Source organism: Giraffa tippelskirchi, chromosome 3 (assembly GCF_054371585.1).
Source record: "Giraffa tippelskirchi isolate mGirTip1 chromosome 3, T2T-mGirTip1v1.2.pri, whole genome shotgun sequence".
In the NCBI taxonomy this organism is placed as follows: Eukaryota; Metazoa; Chordata; class Mammalia; order Artiodactyla; family Giraffidae; genus Giraffa; species Giraffa tippelskirchi.
The window spans coordinates 39,312,120-39,337,767 of NC_137277.1; the positions used below are offsets into that span (position 1 = coordinate 39,312,120).

A 25,648-nucleotide genomic window follows, 5' to 3' on the forward strand; every position below is an offset into this window, starting at 1 on the left:
GCCAGCTCACTTCCCCAGAGAAAGAACACGCATAAGTCAGAGCACACAGCAGCGCACACAGACACAAGCTCAGAAGAGCACTGCTTAATCACACAGAGATGTGCAGACACGGCGATCCAGCCACATGCCCTCCAGGGACCCACATGCACAGACGTGCACGCACATACAGGTGGACTCACTGTGCCTGAATGCCTGTCACTCCCCTCCAGGTCTTGCTCACCACCAGTCATCTAATTGGCAGGGTCCCCCAGGTGCCCAGACCCAATGCCATCTGCTGAGCCAGGCCTGGCAGGGCCCAGCTCACACGCCCAGCATGATCCGGGAAGGAGGTTGACAGCCCTGGATCTGAACTAGGGAAAGAGGTGGAACCCCAGCCGACCTGGAGAGCATCCTGCAAATTCAGAACCCAGGCCTGGTCTCAGGCCAGGTTCCCCAGAGTTCAGTCCTTGCCTTGGTGTCCCACCTGTCTTGGGAGCCCCAACAGCTGGTTTGCACTCTTGAGCAGGTAGAGTGGAATCTACTTAAGGATGGTGGCAAACAGTAAAAAACAAACAAAAAAGTGTAGCATGGCAGACCTGATGCAGAACTCCCCTCTAGAGAAGCACCAAAGCATTGAAAAAGGGGTGGGCAAGAAGAGAGTGTCATCTGGCTCTTTAAAAGGGGAGGACATGGGACCTCCCTGGTGGTCAATTGGCTAGGACTCTGCACTCCCAATGCAGGGGGGCCCTGGTTCAGGAACTAGATCCGGCATGCTGCAACGTACATCCCGCATGCCGTGCAGCCAAATAAATAAATAAACATATTTTAATGGGGGGGAGAAATGGATAGGCTGGCATTACTGACTTTGTTTTTAAACTAAACTTGTTAAAAATAAGAGGAACCCCAAATTGTAGAGGAGTCTTTAAACGATTGTAAGGGAAGACAGTGGCTATTGCAACCGCCCATCCTAGGCTGGGTGTGACCTTGCCTGAAGGCAGAAGGATGGACACCGTGACCGTCGTGTGGCCAGCCTGAGCGGCCCCTGCACAAGCCAGAGGCAGCTGAACACCTTCCCCACTGTACGACCTCCCCCTGGGGAGGGCCACGTTGCTCAGAGATGGGAGAGGACCAGGAGACAAGGGTCACCATGGTACCATGGCAACAGGCCTTGGCAGAGGCACATCCTCGCCTTCTCCAATCACGGATCACAATAGGACCCGAGTGTTTGCAGACAGTGCCTCACCTGCCAATGTGGGTGGTGGCCCAGGAAGCAGAGGCAGATGCAGTGGAGCAAGGAGAAGGAGGGGGCTTATAGGTGCTATTCCCTGAAATATGACATCTGCCCTAGCTTATACCAGAGGGCCCCCAACTAATCCTCAACCAGTGCCATCCCTTGCCTCACACCATCGCTCTCCCGCCGGCCCAGCCTATCCCCGCCACTCCAGACACCCCCAATCCCTGGCCACCAAGGTTGCCCTACTTGTCCCACAGCCCTGGTTCCTCCATCACTCTGGGCCACCCTCTGCCAATCCGTTCTCCCCGCGCTTCCCGTTTTCCATTTTCTCTCGCCCTCCCCCACCCCTGTGCCCTCTCCTCCCCACTGACTGTAGCCCAGACCAGTGCCCATGACCATCTGCCAACTCCAAACGCCAGCATCCACCCTCCTGCCACTCCTCCTTCAACCACCTGCTTCCGAGATGCTTGTTCCCCTCACCCCCTCTGCCCACCCTCCAGGCTCTCATGTCCTCCAATGGACAGAGCCCAGGGAAAGGCACGTCTGAGCAACTGGCATATTGCCTCCAACTCACAGAATGCGGAGCAGAACCATGCAGGGGGTCTGGGAGACTGTGCCACATTCCAGGAGGAACTGACCAGGTCAGGGGCCAGACCCCTGGTCCCAAATTCTCTGATCAGGATGGGGGTCTTTAGAGGTCACCTAATCCAACCCCCTTCTCCACTTTAAGTGATGAATATCTGAACCACCTGAACATACTGTCTTCCCAAATACACAGAAATATTCCATCACAGAGCCCTCACTATGGACCCATTGCCATGTTCAAAAATTTAGTAAATACCTACAACCCCTAGAGAAGAAAACTCAGAGGCTCAGAGAAGATAGGAAATTTGCCCAGAGTCTGACACCTCAAGGAGTACTTCAAACCATCTCGGTCCCACATCTTACTCCAACCACTTCTGCAATGACTGGTTTCCTGCAGGCTTTGAGCAACAGCCTACGGAGCCACGTGGCAAGGCTTCCTCGAGGACTTAGCGGGATCTTCTCTGTAGCTGCAGTGTGGGATGCCCACACCAACCAGCTGGGGCTTCACACGTGCAGCCTGGAAGCATGCGGGACTTAACGTCCATGGACGGGACAGAGCTGATGGCTGAACACTTTCCTGTTTCTCTCCCAAACAGGGCAGTTCGAAAATGCACGCTCCTGGGGAGACCTCCCAGGAAAGAGTGGTGGGAAGATTAAAAGCATGCATCCTTCGGTTCTGCTTTGGGAAAACACAGGTGGAGACACAGCGAGAGAGTGAGAGGTGGAGCTGGGATTCAACCCAGGTCTGGGTCACAACACAGCCTTGTTGTCTGCTGCTGCCACCACCATCCACGCCGACGTCCCCGTCCCTTAAGGTTCAAGTCATTCTGAACCATAGTGACTCAGCCACACTTGATCCAGACCAGGTCATGGGAAGGGGTGGGGGGTGGTAAGGATGCCTGTGGCAGGAGGGTTGTCTTCTCTGGAACTGAGGCCGTGCGTGTGTGTACTAGGTTGCTTCAGTCGTGTCTGACTCTTTGCAACCCCATGAACTGTAGCCCACCAGGCTCCTCTGTCCATGGGATTCTCCAGGCAAGAATACTGGTGTGGGTTGCCATGCCCTTCTCCAGGGGATCTTCCCGACCCAGGGATCAAACCCATGTCTCTGACATCTCCTGCATTGGCAGGCAGGTTCTTTACCACTAGCGCCACCTGGGAAGCCCGGAACTGAGGCCGCCTCCCAACAAATCACCCAATACCCTGGGCTAAGCAGGCTGAGTGAGAATCCCAGCCAGATGTGCCCACGCCTACTCAACTTTAGCATCTGCCTCTGCCCAGAAATTCGGTGACTCCAAGCCCCTATTCCATCCAATCCCTCCACAATTCTCAACATCTTAGAAAGGAGGAGGAACCTGAGGTAGCTTCTGGAAGCCTGAGCAGCCGGATCTAGAAGACGCCCACCCTGCCCCACTCCTAGACTCAGAACATCCAACACACTTGCTTGGAGATGAGGGCAGAACACTCCCCAGCTGCTGCCCACCTCTCAAAGATGTGCGGGGACTTTATTGGGGGAAATCACTGACGGAGACCTCACATGCCCTGAGTCACTCTCTGCCTCCCGGCTCCCCCGCAGCTGAGCAAGCTCTCTGTTTACTCCTTACTCTGCAGCAGGAAGAACGGGGGAGGGGGGAATGGGTGCCTTCTCCCCTTTCCATGGGAAACTGAGGCCGGTGGAGCTTAAGGAACTGCCCCAGGGTCTCCAAGCATGAAAAGAATCAGAGAGCCCTGGCACCCAGCCCAGGACAACCCTATTATTCCCTACAGAGGCTGCTCCGATGGGGGCCACTCAACAGAGGCAGATCCCAGCATTCAGACCCCAAACCCCACTTGCATATAAATGCCCTTTGGTCTGTTAAGTAGGGTGTAGAGGAGCCACACAGATGGAGAGAAAGAAGGGTGTCCTCCTCAACCAGCTCCCAGGTCAGGACTCCTTCTCAACCAGGCTCCCAGTATGCCCCGGACCCCCACCCAGGGCAGGCACCCCCACACTCGTCACTCAGGGCCTCCAAAGGTGAGCATCAGGCTGGAGCCCAGCCCTGCCCCAAAGGTCCACAGAGGCCTCTCAGACAGCGCCCCCACTGTCCTGGCTCCCCTCCCTGCAACAGGCACAGGTTGGAGTGAGGCCGGGGTGGGGTTTATGTCCTTTAGGAGAAAAAAAAAAACAACCAACCAACCCAGCCTAGCTCCAGGGTCCTCGTTGGGGGTCCTGGCTTTTTCCTTTCACCACCACCACCTGTAAACACCCCACCTCTGACCTCCACCTCGGTCAGCTTCTCCAGCCAGAGACTTTGACAGAGGCTGGGCTGACGTCTCCCTCACCGCATAGACACCCCAGACAAGTGTGTGCGCCATGCCCCACCGGTAGGGTGTCTGAGGACAGTCACCCCACTTCCCAAACAACCCATTACGCTGAACTGCTCCGTGGAATCGCAACAGAGCTCACTCACGTCCACACGAGCTGATCTCTCTTTGCAGACACACGCGTTTACACTCACCGCATACACCACAATTGCACCCTGGGTCCGGTCCCACCCAAGCAAGACCCGCGTTCTGATCCCCGCTGACTACGGGGTCGCCACCCAGCCCCAGCCCCTCTGACCTTCTGTGACACCGGCGCCCGCGGGCTCACTGCTCGACGTGGACGGAACGGCAGCAGTCTGTCGCGGCGGCGTCCCCCGTCTCCATCCGGCCGCCAGCCCCCTCCTCCTCGGCGGCGGGCTCCCCCGGCCGCCCGCCCCCCCGCGCGCACCGTCACCGCGGCGCGCGCGCGCGCACCCCGGCCGCGGCACAAAGCGGCTCCAGCGACCGCCGCCGCCCGCACACCTGGCGGGCGCGCCCCACCGCCGGAGCCTCGCACTCACCGCCCACAAGCCCGCGCCTGGCCAAGGCGGGGCTCTCCTGCCGCCCCCCGCGACGACGCCGCCCGGGTCCGCGCCCAGGTCCCGGCGATGCCCACTCCGCTCGCCTGGCGCCGCAGCCGCGTAGCTGCCGGAGAATGAGAGGGAGATGGAGGGGCGGGCACGCGGGGCCGGAGAGGGCACGGGGGCGGAGGAGGTGGGTACGGCGAGTCCCGGGTGCGGCGCCGGGGATGCTCGCGTCGCTGCCGCCAGGGGACTGCCCGAGGCAGCTCCTCGGAACAAAGGCGCCGGGCGGGGCAGGCGCGCCCAAGGGACCCAGGGGAGCGGAGGAGGGGACAGCCCACCTGCCCGCAGAAGTTCCTGGGGAATGGGGCCCCGGGCCTGTGGGGAACGGAAATGGGGAAAGATCTGCGGGAAGACACTGGGGTTCTCCCCAGCTCTGGGTGCGGCGGGACTGGGGAGGGGGTTCGCTAGTACCGGGGAGGGGGTGCAGTGCTCTCTGGATTTGGAAGTGGGAGGTTTCAAGGACTGCAGGAGTCCTTAAAACTACCTCTGCCTTGGACCTGGCAGCCTGGAGCTTTCATTCACTCGCTGCACAGACATCCTCCCAGCTTTGGCCAAACCAAGGATGCTCCTAAAGTTGAAAGGGCTGAAGGCAGGAAGGGTGCCCTGTGGAGCCCCTGAGATGCTTGGCCTCTGAATATGGCTTGCACGTCTCAGTGATGGGAAGCTCACCCCCTCAGGACGCAGCCCACGCTGTACTCAGGCAGCTCTGAATGTTAAAAAGCCCTTTCTTTAATTGCATGGACATCTGCATCACGTCCATTTTATTGGCCAAGGCCTCACTCTGCTCTGGCCACAAAATCTAGAACGTAGTTAGGGCCTTGTAACTGAGATTCTCTTTCCCATCTTCCTTCCCCTCCCCAGCATTTATTCAACACCCTTTGCCAGCAGCTTCTCCCTATGGCTGCCCTCTTGTGTCCTTCAGGCAGGACTCTCAGCTCAAATGTTTCCTTCCCAGTGAGGCCTTCCCTCTCGTCCAGAGTTCCCACCTACCTGCTGGTCAGTCTTTATCTGATGCCCTGTTTGAGTTTGTTCAGCACTCTGATCATCTCAGGAAATTCTCTTATCTATGTGTCCACAGACTGTCTCTCCCACTAGAATGTGTGTCCCTTAGAGACAGAACTCTTGTCTTCCTTAAGACAAGGCATCAAAACCCCAGGGCCTGACCTGGAGCAGGGTGGAAAGACAAAAGGAAAGCAAGTTGCCAACTCACCCTCTCAGTCCTTTCGGCAGCCTGACCCATCACCCCAAAACACAACTTGCTCAGCCATTCGAGGGTAATATCCAATATGGTATTAGCAGAGAAATGTGCTCAATCTCTGTCCACAAAATAAATGAGGAAATGATACAGCATTCCTGTGGTATATTAGTGTTAGTCGCTCAGTCACGTCTGACTCTTTGCAACCCCATGGACTGTAGCTCTCCAGGCTCTCTGTCCATGGAATTCTCCAGGCAAGAATACTGGAGTGGGTAGCCATGGCCTCCTCCAGGGGATCTTCCCAACCCAGGGGGATCAACCATCTGAGACAAAAAAGCAGGACCTTCCCTCTGCAGCTCTGGACTCTGCCTTGAGCTCTTGAAGCCCCAAGGTGCGAGCATTTTCTTAAATCATACCCAAGCTTCTGTCAACTGGAAGCCCTCAGATAGCTGATCAGCTCAGCCTGCTATCCAGGTGCAGACAAAATTGGAGGCTTAAAATAGACTTCTCCTTTAATTTCTGTTAAACTGTACCTTCTAGACTTGGACTCCAGCCTCCAGGACTCTTCAAGTCCAGTTCTGCCATTTTGTCCATTGGGATGGTGTCCAGGTTCCTGCCATCAGCAACGTCACCAGCATGCTGTCTACATCCTTCCTCACCAAGCCCCTCATGAACGCACTGAGCAGACTCAGCAAGCGCAGCCCACTCATCAACCTCCCCAGCTGTGCCCGCCCCCAGCCCACATTCCTCTGTGTCATCTGTAAGGCTTTGATGGGAAGACAAGAACAATTTCTTGCTGAAATGCAGAACCATTGTCTCCTGCTTTACCACCCCCAACCTAACTTCTAGTCTGGAAAACTAATTGGAAAAGCAAATAAGCTTTCCCCAGCAGGATGGGTTCCCAGGGAATTCACTCGCTGCCAGTGGTCCTCTATCTCTTTCCTTGCTAAGTGCCCCCAAACCATCTCTTTAATAACAGACTCTGAAACCTGATTAGGACTGATGCTAAGCTCATTTGTTTATGGTTTGTGGACTTATTTCCTCTCTGTAAAGATACAAATTACTTTCACCATCTCCCACTTTGGGGCACTTGTCCTATTCTCTGAGAGGGAATGTGCATAGTGGTTGTGAGCACTGCCACTGACTCTGTGCCTCAGTTTTGTCATCTGAAAAATGGGGAGAACAACATTACCTAGATCATAGCATTGTTATGAAGGGTTGATCAATGTATGCCTGCAAAGCATTTATAACATGACGCATAATAAATACACATAATAAGTTAGTACAACTTTCGTGATATAAGAGTAATAGTTTTTTGAGTGCTTAGTCTCAGAGCTATGGCAGCCTCTTCTTCAAGTCCCTTGGGAGGTAGCCTTCTCAGGTATGAAAGCTAAAGTTATTTTGAACGGCTCCATCCTATCTTATGATTGCTTCCCTCCTCCATGGACTCAGCTAGGCTCCTGTGACTCTGAAGAACATTCTTCTTCTTTGGCTCAAAAAAGGGTTTGCCTAAAGCCACCCACATGGGCAGGCGGTCTCAGCCCCCTCTTGTTTCCTTGTATCTTGGGCAGGTGTAGCTGACCCATCCTGGTCTTGGAACTCGCCTCCCTTCCAGCCTTCCTACCTGTGAGTCTGCATTATATTCATTTGTCCTTCACCTGGTGCCTGTTTAATGAGCTCCTTCTCTGGGCTAGGACCTCAGAATACAGACGAGGACAAGAGGGAAAAGGGCCTGTCCTCATGGAGCTCACATTCCAGGGGAGCCATGGGCAATGAACAAATAGGCGAATAAAATCATGTCAGGTAGCATGAGAGTTTTGATGAAAGGAAAAGAGGTGAGGGAGAAGCTGCTTTCCGTCAGTCAGATGGTGCTCAGCCTGCAATAGGGTTTTGCAGGTTGCCTGAAACTGACTCCAGCCATCTGCCCTTCATGCCTCTGTCTCACCAGCATGCTTGCAAGGCAGCCTTCTTCTCTGTCTCTGAACGCATTCACAACCTATGCTCAGGATCACACTGCCTTCCTCATACTCTTGCCTCAGGCTTGAGGGGCTTTTCAGTCTCTTTTCTGTGCTATTTGCAATCTGCCCTTTGGAGTTTAGAGCACTTGTCTAACCTCCCATTTCCTGAATACCAAGAGTTCCTGGGTGGCCTGAGTCACCTTTCCCAGGGTTCCTATCACTTCTATGTGCATGCGTGCTAAGTCACTTCAGTCGTGTCCAACTCTGTGCAACTCTGGGCTGTAGCCCACCAGGCTCCTCTGTCCATGAGATTCTCCAGGCAAGATTACTGGAGTGGATTGCCATGCCCTCCTTCAGGAGATCTTCCCGACCCAGGGATCGAACCCACATCTCTTACATCTCCTGCATTGGCAGTCGGGTTCTTTACCACTAGCGCCACCTGGGGAACTATCATTTCTATATCATCATTCAAGTAATTCTTCCTCCTTGAGCAGAACTGGATCCAGGGTTCCTGTTCCCCTCACTGCTTCTGGTACCTTCTGAAATCATCATTGAGACAAGAGCGAGCAGATACACTGCTCTTAGCTAAGTAGGACTCCCAGCAGATGTCTGGGGAGGTGAGGTCTGCTAGCATCTCTGAACCTTATTCCTGGGGCCGGTTTGGGGAGATGCAGTAAGAGCATGGTCTCTGTTTACTTACTGGCCAGACCAGGGTGTTCCCCCAAATGACATTACTTCCTTTCTCCTTTTATTCAGCCACCCCTGGGAAGAAAGATCTATTCATTCTTGGCTTCAAAAGTGAAAGTGTTAGCCTCTCAGTCGTGTCTGACGCTTTGCGACCCCATGGACTGTAGCCCACCAGGCTCCTCTGTTCATGGGATTTCCCAGGCAAGAATACTGGAGTGGGTTGCCATTCCCTTCTCCAGGGGATCTTCCCAACCCAGGGATCAAACCCAGGTCTTCTGCATCGCAGGCAGATTCTTTACCATCTGAGCCACCACAGAAGCCCCTTGGCTTCAAGAGTCCTGCTACTTTAGAAGCTGGTGCAAAGAGGTTTTGATGGAGCAAGTGGGAAGAAAGCTCCAGGGTCAGGTCTGGCAGAAGCCTTGGGAAGGGGTGTGGCGGCAGCAGGGCTTCCCAGCATGTCTCCATCAAGACCATTAACAGTTGTCATGCCTGTCCACAGCGTGGAGGAAGGAGCCGGGGGGCCAGGGAGCAGGAATCTGGGTGCCCCTCCCCCAGACTCAGGATCCCAGCTGACTTGACTGAGGAGGGAGACAAGAAAGGGCTGACTCTACCCAGGGCAAAGCAGGGACTGCCCAACAAACTTGCCAGATGCTCTCCCTCTTAAAAAGGAACCAGCCAGGCTTCCCTGGTGGTCCAGTAGTTAAGAATCTGCCTTGCCAATGCAGGGGGCACAGGTTTGATCCCTGGTCCAGGAAGATTCCACATGCTGCAGAGCAACTAAGCCTGTGTGCCACAACTACTGAGCCCACATGGTGCAACTACTGAAGCCTGTGTGTCTACAGCCTGTGCTCTGCAACAAGAAGAACCACTGCAATGAAAAGCCCGCATATTGCAACTAGGGAGTAGCCCCGACTCGACACAACTAGAGAAAACAGCAGGGAAGACCTAGCACAGCCATAAATAAATAAATTTAAAAAAGAAAAAAAGGAACCAGCTCATCTCTAGGCATCATTTCACTTGAGATTCACGATCTTCCCAACAGAAGGCAGGGAAAATATGATCATACCCATTTTACAGAGGAGAAAGCAGAGGCCTCAAATCACTCACTCAGCATATTCTCGGCTGGATCAGCACCACAGCTGATAAACTTTGAAGGACCCTAGAAGGCCTCTCCACCACAGAAGACAGTGGTTCCCACTGGGAGTTTACGGACCAGTGTAGAGCTGGCCCTGGCCGAAGAATGACAGGAAGGGCAGTGGGTGTTCTTACCTGGAGGGAGATTCCAGGTCAGCACGACTGAGGATGCGATGCTGCTGGGGGCTGTAGAGCCACTGGAAGGCTGTCAGCGTCCTCTCCTCAATTCGGAACCGTCCCTCCTGCACGTACCTGCGGGTGAGACGGGAGAGAGTGAGGCAGTGGGCAGGCAGGGCTCTGCAAGGGGTCCTCTGGGAGTTGGCCCTACGTGCCAGAAAATGATAGATGAGAGATACCTGTCCCCAAATACTCCTGCTCGTCAGCCAGAAAGCCTTATCTCCAAAGAGCCACAATTTAAATTCCCTGAAGAAGAGGCAGCTATATGGAGCGACTCAATAGATGGAAAAACTTTCTAAGTGTTAGTTGTCTGAAGTTGAAAGGAGTCAGTTGGAAAGGGTGAGTTTCCTGTCACCAGAGGTATGTAAGCAGAGGCTGGGCAGAGAACACAAGCATCAGACATGGTCCCTTCTCCAAGCCCTTTATAAGACTGACACGTTGGACTTCTTGAGCTCATAGCAGGAGAAAGCATGCTCTGGAACGGGGGTCATGAGTCAGATGTCAGGATTAGATCTTCCAGAACCTCAAGTGTCTCTCCAGGGTTCCAGTCACCCTAGGGATCGACACTCAGCCCAGAGGAAGGAGCAGGGAGGCTGGACTGGACAAGGTGAACACGAAAGGATCTCATTCACTTTGGCCACCAACTCCTGGTAGAATCATAAATCCGTCCATTAATCCAGTATTTATTGAACATCTATGACAATGAGCAAAAGAGACATAATTCCTGACATCCTGGAGCCTACAGTTTTGTAGGAAGAGAAGCCATCAAATAATCACATGAACTAATATATCATTATAAACCGGCCCCCTCACACATAGTGGGATTGTCAATTGGTACAAGCCCTCTGCTGGACAGTCTGACAACATCCGTCTAAATTACAGATGCAGTTCCTCTGTAATCCAACGATCCCTCTTCAGAGAATTTATCTAAGGATTCTAGCATGTGCACAAGGTTATCCGCAGCACTGTTTCTAATAACAAAAGACAAGGAATGGACCAAGCACCCATCAGTAGAGGGCTGGTTAAATAAATAACGGTGGATCCATATAGTAAAACAGTGTGCAACCATACAAAATGTTTTTTATTGAGGACGTTCCCTGTGTGCTATCATGCAAAGATCTCCAGGATACATTGTTTTATTCCTTTTTTTTTTTGAGTTTTTGTTTTTCTTTTTGATACATTGTTTTAAAAAGCGGGAAAGAATAAAGTAAGAATTTTTCTTTGCTTATCTTTACATGTAGAAATTCTGGAGACACAAAAGCTAATAAAAGTAATTACCTAGGTAGGAGTAAGGACAAGCTGGGGGAATGAAGGGAGGGAGTAACTTTTTAACAATGTGTGACTTCCCTGGTGGCTCAGAGGTTAAAGCGTCTGCCTCCAATGCAGGAGACCTGGGTTCGATCCCTGGGTTGGGAAGATCCCCTGGAGAAGGAAATGGCAAACCACTCCAGTGTTCTTGCCTGGAGAATCCCATGGACGGAGGAGCCTGGCAGGCTACAGTCCACGGGGTCGCAAAGAGTCGGACACGACTGAGCGACTTTCCTTTTTATACAGGAGAGGTATTACCTATTATTACAAATCTTTAATTATGTGTATGTATATGAAATAACAAACTGTATAAAGTGCTATGAAAAAAAACAAATTGTGCAGCTACTCTGATACTGCCTGATCTGGCACAGGCTCTTTGTTGAGGGAGATTTCCCAGAATGCGGGTTGCTGGAGGGCAGAGGGCTTCCGTTGCTCCTATGGTCTCCCAAACCAGGGCATCTGGTCCCCACCTGCCTCCCTTCACTCTCTTCCATATGATCTGACAGGCATTTTAGGAAGATCGTCCTGGAGGAAAGGGGCAAGGCAGCCAGGTTAGATGTTCTCGCAGGGGTTCAGATGGGACAATGTTGGTTTGCACAGGAGACAGTGCTGGAACAGAGAGACATGGCAGGACTCAAGTAAGAGAAGGAAGAATTGTCATCTGGACCTGGGGACGAGTTGGACATGGTGAAGGGGAGACAGGCAACAAAGTTTTTCCTGAGTTTCTGGTTTGTGTGGGCATCTGGCTGCAGTGTCATTCTCACTGGACAAGGACAAGTTTAGGAGGGAAGATCATGATTTTATGACTTTCCTTTGTGGGACATGACCTTCCTCTGCTTCCTGCCTCAAGATGACTCCTGTCCTGTAAAACCTGGCTCAAAACGTGACTCCTGAAAAAAAAAAAATAATAACTTGGCTCTTCCAGGAAGCCTTCCCTGATTAATCCCATCCTATTGTGATGATGAATGTCTATGCCTTTCCCCATTCTCGGGCTCCTCCAAATGTGCTCCTCCTCCTTGCCCCAGCCACCCCTCCTCTCCTCTCCCCAAGGCAGGGCAGAAGGGACTGTCATCCTCTCGTTGCAGGCACCTCGACCTGGATTCCACCTCCCTTCTTCAGGTAAATGATTTTCCACTATGAGTCCTGGATTCCTCGTCTGCAAAACTGGAGTAAGAACACCACCCACTTCGAAAGGTTGTTAAGAGGATTAAATGAGATAATTCGAGGAAAGCTCCTGCCACTTGGTCATCCTTATCGCCTCCCCTCTCCCCCTAAACCCCACCACATCCTCATCTGTCCTCACCAGTCATCAGCTTTACCTGCTTTACTCATGACAGACAAACCCTCTCCCTGCACGCTCTGCTCCAAGCTTCACATGAAATCCCTCAGAACTGGCTGATCCCATTTCAGAGACAAGGAAGAAGAGACTTGGGGGATGGAAGTGAACTCATCCAAGGTCACACACACACAGGAAGCAGCAGCCTCCTCTGTACCTTCATCCCCTGGCATCCAGTCCTCTCTCCACACACACACATCCTCTTCCTCCTCCATACCAGCCCCCACTTCCCAACACAGATCTTGTCACCCTCTCTTCTGGCCAAAAAAGGTTAGGGGCTTCCCACCACATATCAAATGTCCTCCAAACTGCTCACCTGAGAGGTCTAATTCTTCCCCACTTTGCTCCCCTCCAGTCTTTCCTGCCATGACATGCCTTCCCTCCCACTCCCACCCCTACATTCTCAATCTGTTTGTAGTTCTCTAAAGATGCCCTGCCTTTTCTTACCTTGGAGCTTTTGCTCAGGCGGTGCCCAGATCTCAGCTGCCCTCCCTCCATCTGTGTCTTGCTCCACACTGCCCAGCTGCTCAAACCACATTGCCTCTAAAAATCTGTCCCCAGCCCCCAGCCAGCCTCCAAAGTGGTTCCAAGTTTCCGGGGATGTTTTGGTTAACCTTGATCACAACGCTGCTCTCTGCCCGCTCGTACGTGAGTTATTTATGTGCCTATCTGTCTCCCTGCTAGAGTGCAAAGATTGTATCTGATCATCTCTGAAGTCCCTGTAACACTCTCACCCAGCTCCCCAGTCGACTGAGCCAGTTTGCCGTAAAAAATCACAACAGTCACAGTCATCAACTCACTATGTTCTTGAGAAGTTTCTTCCACAGACTGCTCTGACATAGATGATCTCCATTAATGAATCCAATTTACTAACTTAGGAGGTAGGATTGGCTGCACTGGACTTCATCGACTATAAGAAAACAGAACATCATCCCTCCCCAGATATTTTCCCTATTAACTTGTCTCATACCTGAAACTCTACTGAACAGTACACAGGAGATTAATACTGCAGAGGGTCAACCTTGTAAGTCACTAACAGCCATTTACACTTTAGCAAGAACCAGCTCCTCAGATTATCGCTGGGCAAGTAGGAGTCAAGACCTGGGCACGATCAGGGACACTGAAAGGAATGAGAAGAGAAGGAGCAGAAACCGCCAGGGTGGAGGATGCAATCCATCACCAAAAGAGAGAAGGGTCAGGCACTTCAGAGGTTACACCTATTTTTTCAGTTTAACACTGGGATAGGTCAGGCGGGCACTGAAACCTGAACCTTGAAAACATTTTGCTAAGTGAAAGAAGCCAGTCATAAGGGACCACGTGCTGTATGATTCCATTTATATGAAATGATGTCCAGAATAGACAGATCCATAAAGAGAGAAAGATTAGTGGTTGCTTAAGACTGGGGGTGGGGGGAGGGGGACTGCTGAAGGTTATGGGATTTCTTTCGGGGATGATGAAAATGTTCTAAAATTGACTGTGGTGATAGTTGCACAGTCCTGGGAATATATTCCCACTGAATTTTACAGTTTGGGTAAGTTGTGTGGCACGTGAATCCTATTTCAATAAAGCTGCTGTTAAAATAAGTGAATATCTAATAGTGCACACTGATATAAATTAATGATTGAATAATTAAATAAATGGAGAGGAAAGAGACAAATCTCACTTGCAGAAGAATTCCAAACAATATATGTAAACACTCAACCCCCAGGAAGGTGGACCACAGCTCCACTCTACTTAGATGCGGGCTTCACAGAGTAACTTCCTTCAAAGAGTACACTATGGAAAGGGGGAGGGGAGTAACACTGAGAAACACTACTTCAGCCAGGTGGTCAAAGTCGACATCAACAAGCTTTTTTTTGGCCACACCCCAGTCGCAGGGAAGATCTTAGGTCCCCCCTCCTCCGTGGATTAAACCTGTGCCCCCTGCAGTGGAAGCACAGAGCCCTAACTACTGGACTGCCAGGGAATTCCCTTGATAAGCTATGTTGACAGTGGGTATCCTTGATATGATGTATGAAAATGACACTCCATCCTTGTGGTCTTCTTCTCCCAAATTCATAATTCCAATCTAATAATGAGAAAAACATCAGATACATCCCAATTGAGGAACATCATCCTACAAAATAGGGCCACAACTCCTCAAAACTGTCAAAGTCATCAAAAACAAGTCCAAGAAACTGTCACAACAAAGAGGAGTAAATTACACTAATTACTAAATGCCATGTGATATCTATATGGGACCCTATAACAGAAGAAGGACATAAGAAATCTGAATAATCTATGGGGCTTAGTCCATAATAATATATCAATATTTGTTCATTTTCGTAAGAGATGTACCATACTAGTGTAAGAAGCTAATAATACAGAAAACTGGGTATGGGGTATATGGAAACATTGTACTATCTTCTCAATTTTTTTGTAAATCTAAAGCCATTCTAAGGGCTTCCCCGATGGCTCAGCAGGTAAAGAATCCACCTGCAATACAGGAGACACAGGAGACTTGGGTTCAATCCCTGAGTCGGAAAGATGCCCTGGAGGAGAGTGTGGCAACCCACTCCAGCATTCTTCCCTGGAGAATCCCAAGGACTGAGGAGACTGGCAGGCTACAGTCCAAAGGGTCGCAAACAGTTGGATACAACTGAGCAACTATATATGCACACACGCAAAGCTGTTATAAAATGCAAAATTTACTAAAAAATAAAAAATACTAATCTCCATGATGAAGAGCTTTTGGTGATCAATGTGAAAAAAATATATAAAGAGGAAATCAACAGGAGGAAAAAGGAAAAAGGAAATTAAATGAGTAGTTTACAAAAATAGAAACACAAATGACCAATAAACATAAAAAAATCAACTTCTGTAAGAAATGAAAATTAAAACAACGAAAAACCATTTTTCACCAGCAACATGAACCAAGGTTTAAAAGGTTGTGATTAATAATTCCCGGTATGAGCAAAATTGTGGGGAATGTGAAACTCACACATCACTGGAGATAATATGTGAGTGTGGGTGTTAGTCACTCAGTCATATCCAACTCTCTGCAACCCCACAGATTGTACCCCACCAGGCTCCTCTGTCCATGGAATTCTCCCGGCAAGAATACTGGAGTGGGTTGCCATTTTCTTTTCCAGCAGATCTTCCCAACCAAGGGGTCGAACCCTGGTTTCCTATATTACAGGCAGATTCTTTACCATCTGAGCCACAGGGAAGCCCATAAAATGGTGCAGTTTCTTTGGTGATCAAGTTGGCCTGGCACAATGTACACGTCCTTTTACTCTGCGATTTCACTTTGGAGATACATCCAACCGTTATCTTTCCACATGTTTGCATGGGTATAGGTTCCCTGCAACAATGTTTACAATATCAAAATATTCAGAATTCCTTGAAAGGTCATCAATAGAGGCTAGACGAAGAAATTATGGTTCAACTGTGAATGGAATACCTTACAGCCAGTCAAAAGGATGTTGCCAGAGCATTCTGCACTGTTTTTCAAGTACTCACACAACCCTAGCCTGTAGCCTCTGTCAGTTCCTTCCCCCAGATCCAAAACCCCACCATCAAAAACTGGGCAACAGGCCCTCAGACAGTAAGAGGAATGCCAAAAAGTCCTACATATTTAATAACTTGATCTGATGAACCCAACCAAATCCTAACCTAGTTTTTGGTACTTTATGGAGAATTTGGAGGAGGAACCTTCAAAGCAAGAGCTGTTCTAAAAGAGTAAGTAAACATCAGACATATTTGTTGCCCAAAGAATATACCCCACCCTCCTTTCCACTCAAAATTTTGTGGTTTGGGTGGAACTCCAGCCCCCAGATTCCAGGGTGAGCACATGACCCAGCCTGGCCAATCTAAGCAGTCCATCCCCCACTCCACAGTGATTGGCTGAAGGATGGCCATGTGACGCAAAATAGGTCAATGAAATGACATTCTGAAACTTCTGCTAGAACCACTGAGAAAGACAGGCTCTTTTTCCGGAAGGGTTTTGCTCATCTGGAGGGTTGCCTGCAACTCCTGAGAGCCACCTTATTTCCACAAGGGAATAAAGAGGGAACAGAGGAAAGAGAAAGGACAGAGAGAGTAGGACGTTATTTGGTGACATTAGTTGAGCACTTGAATCCAGTTTTGTCTGAAACATGGAAAGTTCTTATGTTCTCAGATCTGTAAGCCAATACTCTTAAAAGGGAGCCAATACTCCCTTTTACTCTTAAGCCAATTTAACTTGAGAAAACGGACTCACTCTGAGATCCAGGAAGCAGAGGCCAAGGCTGATCATGTGGGGAGCATGCCATGGAGTTCAGAAGGTGTCTTGTCCTCAAGAGTGCTCCCTGCCAAGCAGTCTGACCACTCAAGTCACGTCTTCAAGACCTTCTCAAAGCCATAGGCTTTTTTTACCCAAGAGTGAAAGGTGATCCAAAACCTAATTAGGGTACTAATAACGATCTATGCTTCATCCGGTCCAACCCAAGATCCAACCCAGCCACACATCATGGCAGAGAGAGTCAGACCAGGAATCCAAGCTTTGCCCCTTTAAGACTCTTCCTGTTTCCTCCTCCGTGGAGGGAGGAAAGGAATCAAACTGCACAAACTGACCTGGAAGGCCCTGGGGTCCTAGGGTGGTGCCTTCTCTACAGGGAGAGGGCACCAAGTAACTACCCACTCCCCACCAGCTCTTCAGACAGATTAACTCTATTTTTATCTGATTTATGTATTGGGGTTTCATCTGAAGAGTAACTCCACTGCTAAATGATAATTTTGATTATTTGGACTTTGATTCTTGGAATTCTTGAAGAGCAGGATGGACTGAGCAGGCTGGAAACCCACTGACCCCTCCTGCTCTGACATGCTGAGATTTTTTTGACAATGTGATCTTGGAATGGCAGCCAGGCCCAGCGTTCAGGAATTAAGAAGCAAAAAGGAGGAGGAAGGGCTTCCCTGGTGGTCCATGGTTAAGAATTCACCTTGCAATGGAGGGGACATAGGTTCCCTCCCTGATTGGGGAATAAAAATCCCACATGCTGAGGGTCAACTTAGCCAGTGAGCAACTACTAAGTCCTTGCACTGCAGCTAGAGGGTCTGAGCACCATAATGAAAAGATCTTGCCTGTTGCAACTAAGACACAGCTAAATAAATAAACACTTTAAAAAAAAAAAAAAGGAAGAGGAGGAGTTAAGCCCCTGGGGAAACCCTGAGTTCAAACCCTGACTCTGTCATTTGCTTGCTGGGTGACCTTGATTAACTACCTTCCTTCTCTGAGCCCCAGTTTCCTCATCTGTAAGAGGGGGATGCCCTCTTCCTAAAGGAAATCAACCCTGAATATTCACTGGAAGGACTGATGCTGAAGCTGAAGCTCCAATGCTTTGGCCACCTGATGCAAAGAGAGGACTCATTGGAAAAGACCCTGAAGGTGGGAAAGATTGAAGGCAGGAGGAGAAGGGGGTGGCAGAGGATGAGATGGTTAGATAGCATCACTGACTCAATGGACATGAATCTGAGCAAACTCCGGGAGATAGTGAAGGACAGAGGAACATGGTGTCCTGCAGTCCATGGGGTCACAAAGAGTCAGACACGACTTAAAGGTCTGAACAACAGCGATACCTTCCTCTGAGTATCGCTGTAAAGAGTAACTGAATCAATGCCTGATTATGGTAGTAGAGCCAGCAGGAAGGGCTCTGGAAGCCAGGTTGCAATTATTAAGGATATCATTGGTGTTCTTTGTATTCAGGCTACAGAATGTAGCTGGCAAGCAGTGTCCTGGAATTCTTCTTCAAAGATGCCCCTGGCCCTAGTGTGGATGGGAGGATTTGAGATGAGGAGGGGTCCCAGCCAGACAGTCTTAGAATCCTTCCAGGACAGGGATGGGCTGAACAGGCTGCCCTGCATTCTAAGTCCCGCCAAGTAGAGGTCAGATCCCTGAATGAAACAGCCCTGAACATTAGGACAACCGGGACTTGGGCCCAACCCGGGTGACTCCTCTGTGATGCGTCTGAAACCTTCTTGGCCTGCAGTCTGGCAACCTGACACCGCAGGCTCTGATTTCCCAGCCTGGACAGGATTGCGGTGGGGGTAGGGGCAACGACCAGCTACCCAGGGACCTCTTCCCTCACCTCCTAGGACCCCCCTTCTCAAACACCCCCATCCCCAGGGTGCCCACCGCCGCGAGTACGCCTGTAGGTGAACTCAGGCATCTCCTTGAACTAGCGAGATGAGAATTGTAGGTTGTACCCCCTCGGGGCCCAGTCCGTGGCCCGAATCAGAACGGCAGAAGGTTTGAGGGTAGGAAGGGGAGTCCCTCTGCAGAAAGAGAGCTAACGAACACCGAGATCCCCCCAAAGCCTAACGTCGGGGGCAGGGTCCGGGGTCCGGGCGACGATCGCTCTGGAGAACCGCGAAGACCAGGCTCAGGGTCGCCGGATGGAGATGACCAGGCAGCCCAGCGCCTCTAGTTAAACCCGGCCCCGCCGCCTCCGCTCGGGAAGAAACTTCGAGCCAGCGCCCCCGCTCCTTCCCGCGCTCCGCCCGGCCTCAGCGCGCGGGTTCGCGCCGGCACCAGGCCCCGCGCCCACCGGGTGCCCACTCACCAGCGCACCAGCTGCCAGCGCTTCTCCCCCGGCGCCCGGCGACCCGCCATGCTTCCTGGCCGCCGCCCGCTCCCCACCCGCCACCGGCCGCACCGTGGAAGCAGCTCCGGCTGCCGCAGGCCAGTGCCGAGGGCGCGCTCCGCAGCGCGGGTCCGGCGGGCGGGGCGGGAGCGAGGCGACTCGACTGGAGCCCAGGCGGTGCGGCCAGCCGCGCGGATCTCCCCCCGGGACGGCCGCCGGCCCCGCCCCTGGAGTCGGTCGGGGCTGGGTCACCGCGCTCCTCGCCGCGGCCGCGAGACCGCAGCCGGTCCCCCACTGCCTTCACTCACGCCCAGCCTGAGCAGAGGCGCAGAGGAGCGGACTCGCCCTGGAGCACTGGACGAGGAGTCAAGTTCTCCAAATTCTACCTGACTTGCTGAGTGACTCGAGGAAATTCACTTAATCTCACTGTTTCACTTCCTATGACACCTGTTCCACCTACCCAGAAAGTTATGCCCCCAAATAAACTACTATAAATGGCTTAAATAAAAACTGATGCTCCTTACAGATTATTGAACTATTTTAAGACGACAGTCATTGGCTTCCCAGGTGGTTCAGAGGTAAAGAATCCGCCTGCCAATACAAAAGAGGCAGGAGACTTCAGTTCCATCCCTGGGTCTGGAAGATCCCCTGGAGGAGGAAATGGCAATCCATTCCAGTATTATTGCCTGGAAATTTTCATGGACAGACGAGCATGGCGGGCTATAGTTCCATGAGGTCACAAAGAGTCGGACAGGACTGAAGCGTCTGAGCACAGTACTCACAATAAAATATTATGGCATTGGCCCCGAACGTTGCCAAACCCTAGGATCATCTCTACCCAGGCCTTCAAACTACTTTCATCCCAGAACGTTAATTTGAGTTGAGTAGAGACCAGCCTGGCCCACAGCATTACTGGAGCCTGGTTTGAAGGAGCTGAGTGTTAGACATGTTTATAGAGATTGTCTGCAGGCTGCAGAGTGCCGTCCACCTGCCTCTCATGTCAGGACAGTCCACATCCTTTGCAGGAGAGAAACTTACGCAAAGAGGAGAAGATCTTGCTCTGGATGTAGAGCTCTGGAAGCTTATCTTCCCACTAGGGACTGGGGGCCCCTACTCAGGAGCGCAGCACACGTTTCCAGGGGAATCCAAATGCTACTGACATCTGTCACCGTATCCATAGGCATCCTCCCCAAGGTTCAACAAAAATCAAGATTACATAAATCCTGAGAATCTTTATCTGAGCTTTCCAGTAGGGCTCAGCTAAAGAACTGACAGGAAGCAACAAGGAATGAAAAACCTAAACAATATGTAAAAGGAAACAGGGAAAGAGTAACAGACAAGACTGGCAGCTCGCCTTCGACCTTTAAGTATAGTGTCCAGCATGAGGCTAGCAATTGCCTTTGAGTATCCTTTCTTTAAGCTTCCCCAACATAATTAACAAAGAAACCAAGGAAACAGAATAGAAGGTCTAAAAACATCCCCAGATGTGTGTATGTGTAGTACATGTATTTCAAATTAGTGAGGGATATGGTGATGGGACAATTAACAATTTACAGGGGGGAAAAAAGGCTTCTATTTCACATCACAAAGTATATTTCAGATGAATTATAAATGTAAATGCATAGATATATAAAAAGGACTCAAAAAAATACATAGGTAAGTATTGTCATATTAAAATAGGGATGGACTTTTTTAAGCTTGGCATCAATGACAGAAGTCTTATGGAAAGAGAGTAATGGATTTGACTAAAATAAAAATATTTAAACTTAGCACATCACAAAAGTAAAGTAAGCAAAGTTAAAAGGCAAATATCAAACTGATTTAAAAATATATATGCCTGTATTTGAATATCCATATTCACAGCAGATTATTCACAATAGCAAATGAGTGGAAGCAAGCCAAGTATTCATGAGTGTATTAATGGATAAGCAAAATGTGGTCTACACATAAGACGAAATATTATTCAGCCTTAAAAAGGAAGGAAATTCTGACACATGCTACAACATGGGTGAACCTTGAAGGTATTATGCTAAGTGAAATAAACAAGTCACGAAGAACAATACTGGATGAGTTCACTTCCATGAAGTACCTAGAGTAGTTACATTTACAAAGACCGAAAGTAGAATGATAGCTGGCAAGGTCTGGGGTTGGAAAGGGAAGAATGGGGAGTTAGTTTTAATGGGCACAGCTTTTCAACTTTACAAGATGAAATGAATTCTAGAAATGGGTAGCGGTGATGCTGAACAGCAATGCGAATGTATTTAATGCCACTGAATTGCACCCTTTAAAATAGTTACGAGGGCTTCCCTGGTGGCTCAGTTCAGTTCAGTTCAGTCGCTCAGTCGTGTCCGACTCTTTGCGACCCCATGAATGCAGCACACCAGGCCTCCCTGTCCATCACCAACTCCCGGAGTCCACCCAAACCCATGTCCATCGAGTCGGTGATGCCATCCAACCATCTCATCCTCTGTCATCCCCTTCTCCTCCCGCCCCCAATCCTACCCAGCATTAGGGTCTTTTCCAATGAGTCAACTCTTCGCATGAGGTGGCCAAAGTATTGGAGTTTCAGCTTCAACATCAGTCCTTCCAATGAACATCCAGGATTGATCTCTTTTAGGATGGATTGATTGGATCTCCTTGCAGTCCAAGGGACTCTCAAGAGTCTTCTCCAACACCACAGTTCAAAAGCATCAATTCTTCGGCGCTCAGCTTTCTTCACCGTCCAACTCTCACATCCATACGTGACCACTGGAAAAACCATAGCCTTGACTAGACGGACTTTTGTTGGCAAAGTAATGTCTCTGCTTTTCAATATGCTATCTAGGTTGGCCATAACCTTCCTTCCAAGGAGTAAGCGTCTTTTAATTTCATGGCTGCAGTCACCATCAGCAGTGATTCTGGAGCCCAAAAAAATAAAGTCTGACACTGTTTCCACTGTTTCCCCATCTATTTCCCACGAAGTGATGGGACCAGATGCCATGATCTTAGTTTTCTGAACGTTGAGCTTTAAGCCAACTTTTTCACTCTTCTCTTTCACCTTCATCAAGAGGCTCTTTAGTTCTTCTTCACTTTCTGCCATAAGGGTGGTGTCATCCGCATATCTGAGGTTATTGATATTTCTCCCAGCAATCTTGATTCCAGCTTGTGTTTCTTCCAGCCCAGCGTTTCTCATGATGTACTCTGCATATAAGTTAAATAAGCAGGGTGACAATATACAGCCTTGACGTACTCCTTTTCCTATTTGGAACCAGTCTGTTGTTCCATGTCCAGTTCTAACTGTTGCTTCCTGACCTGCATACAGGTTTCTCAAGAGACAGGTCAGATGGTCTGGTATTCCCATCTCTTTCAGAATTTTCCACAGTTTATTGTGATCCACACAGTCAAAGGCTTTGGCATAGTCAATAAAGCAGAAATACATGTTTTTCTGGAAGTCTCTTGCTTTTTCAATAATCCAGCGGATATTGGCAATTTGATCTCTGGTTCCTCTGCCTTTTTTAAAACCAGCTTGAACATCTGGAAGTTCACGGTTCACGTATTGCTGACGGCTCGGCACAGAAGCGTGGCCGAGAGGAGCTAGGCCAGGCCGGGGGCCGGGGGCCGGGGGCGGCGGCCAACAGGGCCTGGTGGCTCAGTGGTAAGGAATTGGCTCAACAATTCAGGAGACACAGCTTCCATCCATGATCTGGGAAGATTTCGCATATGGCAGAGCAACTAAGCCCATTCACTACAGCTACCGAGCCTGTGCTCTAGAGCCTGGGAGCAACAACTGTTGAACCCATGTGCTGCAACTATGGAAGCCCAGGTGTCCTAGAGCCCAGCTCTGCAACAAGAGAAGCCACCACAATGAGAAGCCTGTGCACTGCAACTAGGGAAAAGTCCATGCAGCAACAAAGACCCAGCATGGCCATAAATAAACAAATAAAATTATTTGTTTTAAATAGTTACAGTAGCAAATTCTATGTTGTATACATTTTACTATACAGTAAAAAATTTTAATGTTCAAAGCTTTTAGTATAAAGAAATAAGAAATGATAAATGTTCTAATAGAGAAAGGGGCAAAGGACATGAACACACAATTCACAAAAGAAATATAAATAGATAGTAGACACATTTTTTAAATTTAATATTACTGTAAATTAAGTACTTGAAAATTTAAGTGTGACAGTACTTTTTTTACTTGTCAAATTTGGAACAGTTGATTGTTGCTGTATTGTTGTTAATTATCCCTTGCAGGGCTTGTGTGGAGAAGGGAAGTAGACTTTCCCAGTTATGACTGAGATTGATGTACAAATTAGTCCAACTATTGTTCATGGCAGTTTGACAGTATGATCAAAAGTCAACAAATGTGTGTATCCCTTGACTTAGTAATTTTCTCTTTTTGAAATTCATCCTAAGGAGATAATTAGAAATGTGGAGGAGAGACTCCCCTGGTGGTCCAGTGGTTAAGGCTCTGCCTTCCAATGCATGGGTTCAGTCCCTGGTCAAGGAACTAAGATTGCACATGCTGCGTGGTGTGGCCAAAATTTTAAAAGGTAAATAAACATAAAATTAAAAAATAAAATAGATAACCTAATAAGGACATACTGTCTAGCATAGGGAACTCTACTCAATACTCTATAATAACCTATATGGGGAAAGAATCTAGAAAAGAGTGGATATATGTATATGTATAATTGATTCACTTTGCTATACACCTGAAACTAACACAACACTGTATATCAACTATACTCCAATAAAAATTAAAAAAAAAAAGAAATGGGGGGGTAAAAAGTCTTTGTAGAAGAACGTCCATTGCAACATTGTTTGCAAAGAGAGTAAAACTGAAGACAACACAAAAGTCCAACAGGAGATTAAATAAATGAAGAAGCATGCCCATGTGATGGAACATTATACATTATACAGCTACTAAGAAAGACTTATTGGCATGAAAAAATCAAGGTGTATTTTGAAATGAAAAAAAGTGTTACCAAGTAGAACTAGTATATTAATATACTTGCAGAAAATCTGGAAGAACTACATATTTAAAAAGTGATTTATCTCTGGGTAGGTGAAGTTACAGTGATTTTTATCTTATTGTTTTTCTTACCCATATATCCTAATTTTTCTAAGCAAACATTTTGTGCAATAAGAAGAAGTACAACAAGTTACTTGTCAAATGATAAAGCTACCAAGATACTCACAACATTACTGCTTATACCATTAAAAAATATAAAAATCGAATTATCAGACAATAAAAATATGGATAGATACAGTACACTGTACTTTATCAATACAAAGAACAACACTGCAGCAGGAGAAAAATGTTCATGCTATATTGCTAAGCCAAAAAGCAGACTACAAAATGAGATGATAAAATTATATATAATTAAGATTTTATATAGTTAGAGTTTTTTTAATGCCAAATGTTACTTTTTGTTAGGCCTGGAAAGTAAAGTGGGAACTTTTATTTTTATGTCTTTGCTTATCAAGAATTCCAAAGATTTCTACAATGAATAATGAGGGAAATTTTTTTTTAATTTTAATACACACGCATTGACGAGTGAATGAAGACATGTAAATGCTTCTGTAATAAAACACAATATTTAAAAGAACTGACAGGACTTCCCTGGTGGTCCAGTGGCTAAGACTCCACGCTTCCAATGCAGGGGGCCTGGGTTTCATCTCTGGGCAGGAAATTAGATGCCACATGCTACAAGTAAGAACCAGTGCACACAAATAAATGAATAAATACGTTTTAAAAGCCTGGCTGAAGGAAGTGATACGTTTAGGCAAAATGTGGAGCATTACATGTGGTAAAACTAATACAAAATTAGGGAAAAATAAAGGAAAAGAGGGGTCACAATTATACCAGATCATCAAAGAATTGGGGAGCTTGTTGCCCAAGATCATGGAGAGCGATCTGGAATGGAAGAATTTCAGGCACAGGCAGTGGCACCTCTCAGATCCCTTCGGTGAAGCCCGTCAGCTGAGTGTCTGAGCTCTGTGCCCTAGAGGAGTGAGGAAGTGGGCAGGGTTGAGGCAGAGGTGGTGTGTCTGAACCTGAATTGCAACCTAGTGTACCCACACGCGCGCGCACACACACACACACACACACACACACACACACACCCAGAGCTCATTCTTTTTGCCATTCTAGTGATTTAGGAATGATCTGAAACTCCAAAAGCCTGCTGAGATGTTAGGGACCATTTTCTCCAAATGAACAGAGGAGGCTGCAGAACAGTCCATGAGGTCGCAAAAGAGTCGGAGACGCCTTAGCGACTAAACAACAACAACAATTGATCCAAATCAGCCATCTGAGGAGAGTGCGGCCTTGCCTCAGTTTGATCTTTCATTTGTTAGGTAAGCTGACTAAGAGGCTTATCCACAGTAACCTCTGGTTGGGTGTCTGGTCTCAGAGCTCCCAATCCTAGCCACCACATCCCAAGGGCCCCAGATTGGGTAGTCTTTGGGGGTGAGGACAGATGGCCAGAGTCTTTGAAGAAAAGAAGGTATCCCTGTAACATTGCCACCTGCCCCCCTGTTTGGA

At 48.9% G+C, this 25,648-nt stretch overlaps 1 protein-coding gene and 1 non-coding gene across 11 annotated transcripts in view; one reads left to right on the forward strand and one right to left on the reverse strand.

Moving 5' to 3' along the window:
* The window catches only part of RAP1GAP2 (RAP1 GTPase activating protein 2), a 260,021-nt gene that overhangs the window by 196,514 nt on the left and 37,859 nt on the right, over positions 1 to 25,648 (reverse strand). For 3 of the 10 annotated variants that reach the window (XM_081579971.1, XM_081579970.1, XM_081579984.1), the window contains exon 2: positions 9,832 to 9,948. In XM_081579971.1, coding sequence (XP_081436097.1) covers positions 9,832 to 9,948 — 117 coding nt within the window. Of the gene's footprint in view, positions 1 to 4,397; positions 4,532 to 5,712; positions 5,887 to 9,831; positions 9,949 to 11,988; positions 12,072 to 19,098; positions 19,391 to 19,643; positions 19,824 to 25,648 lie in introns of those variants that run through there. The other 7 variants (XM_081579975.1, XM_081579974.1, XM_081579966.1 and 4 more) reach the window with 6 other exon arrangements.
* On the forward strand, positions 11,218 to 11,289 carry TRNAW-CCA (transfer RNA tryptophan (anticodon CCA)). The gene has a single exon. It is a non-coding gene; the product is annotated as a tRNA-Trp (tRNA).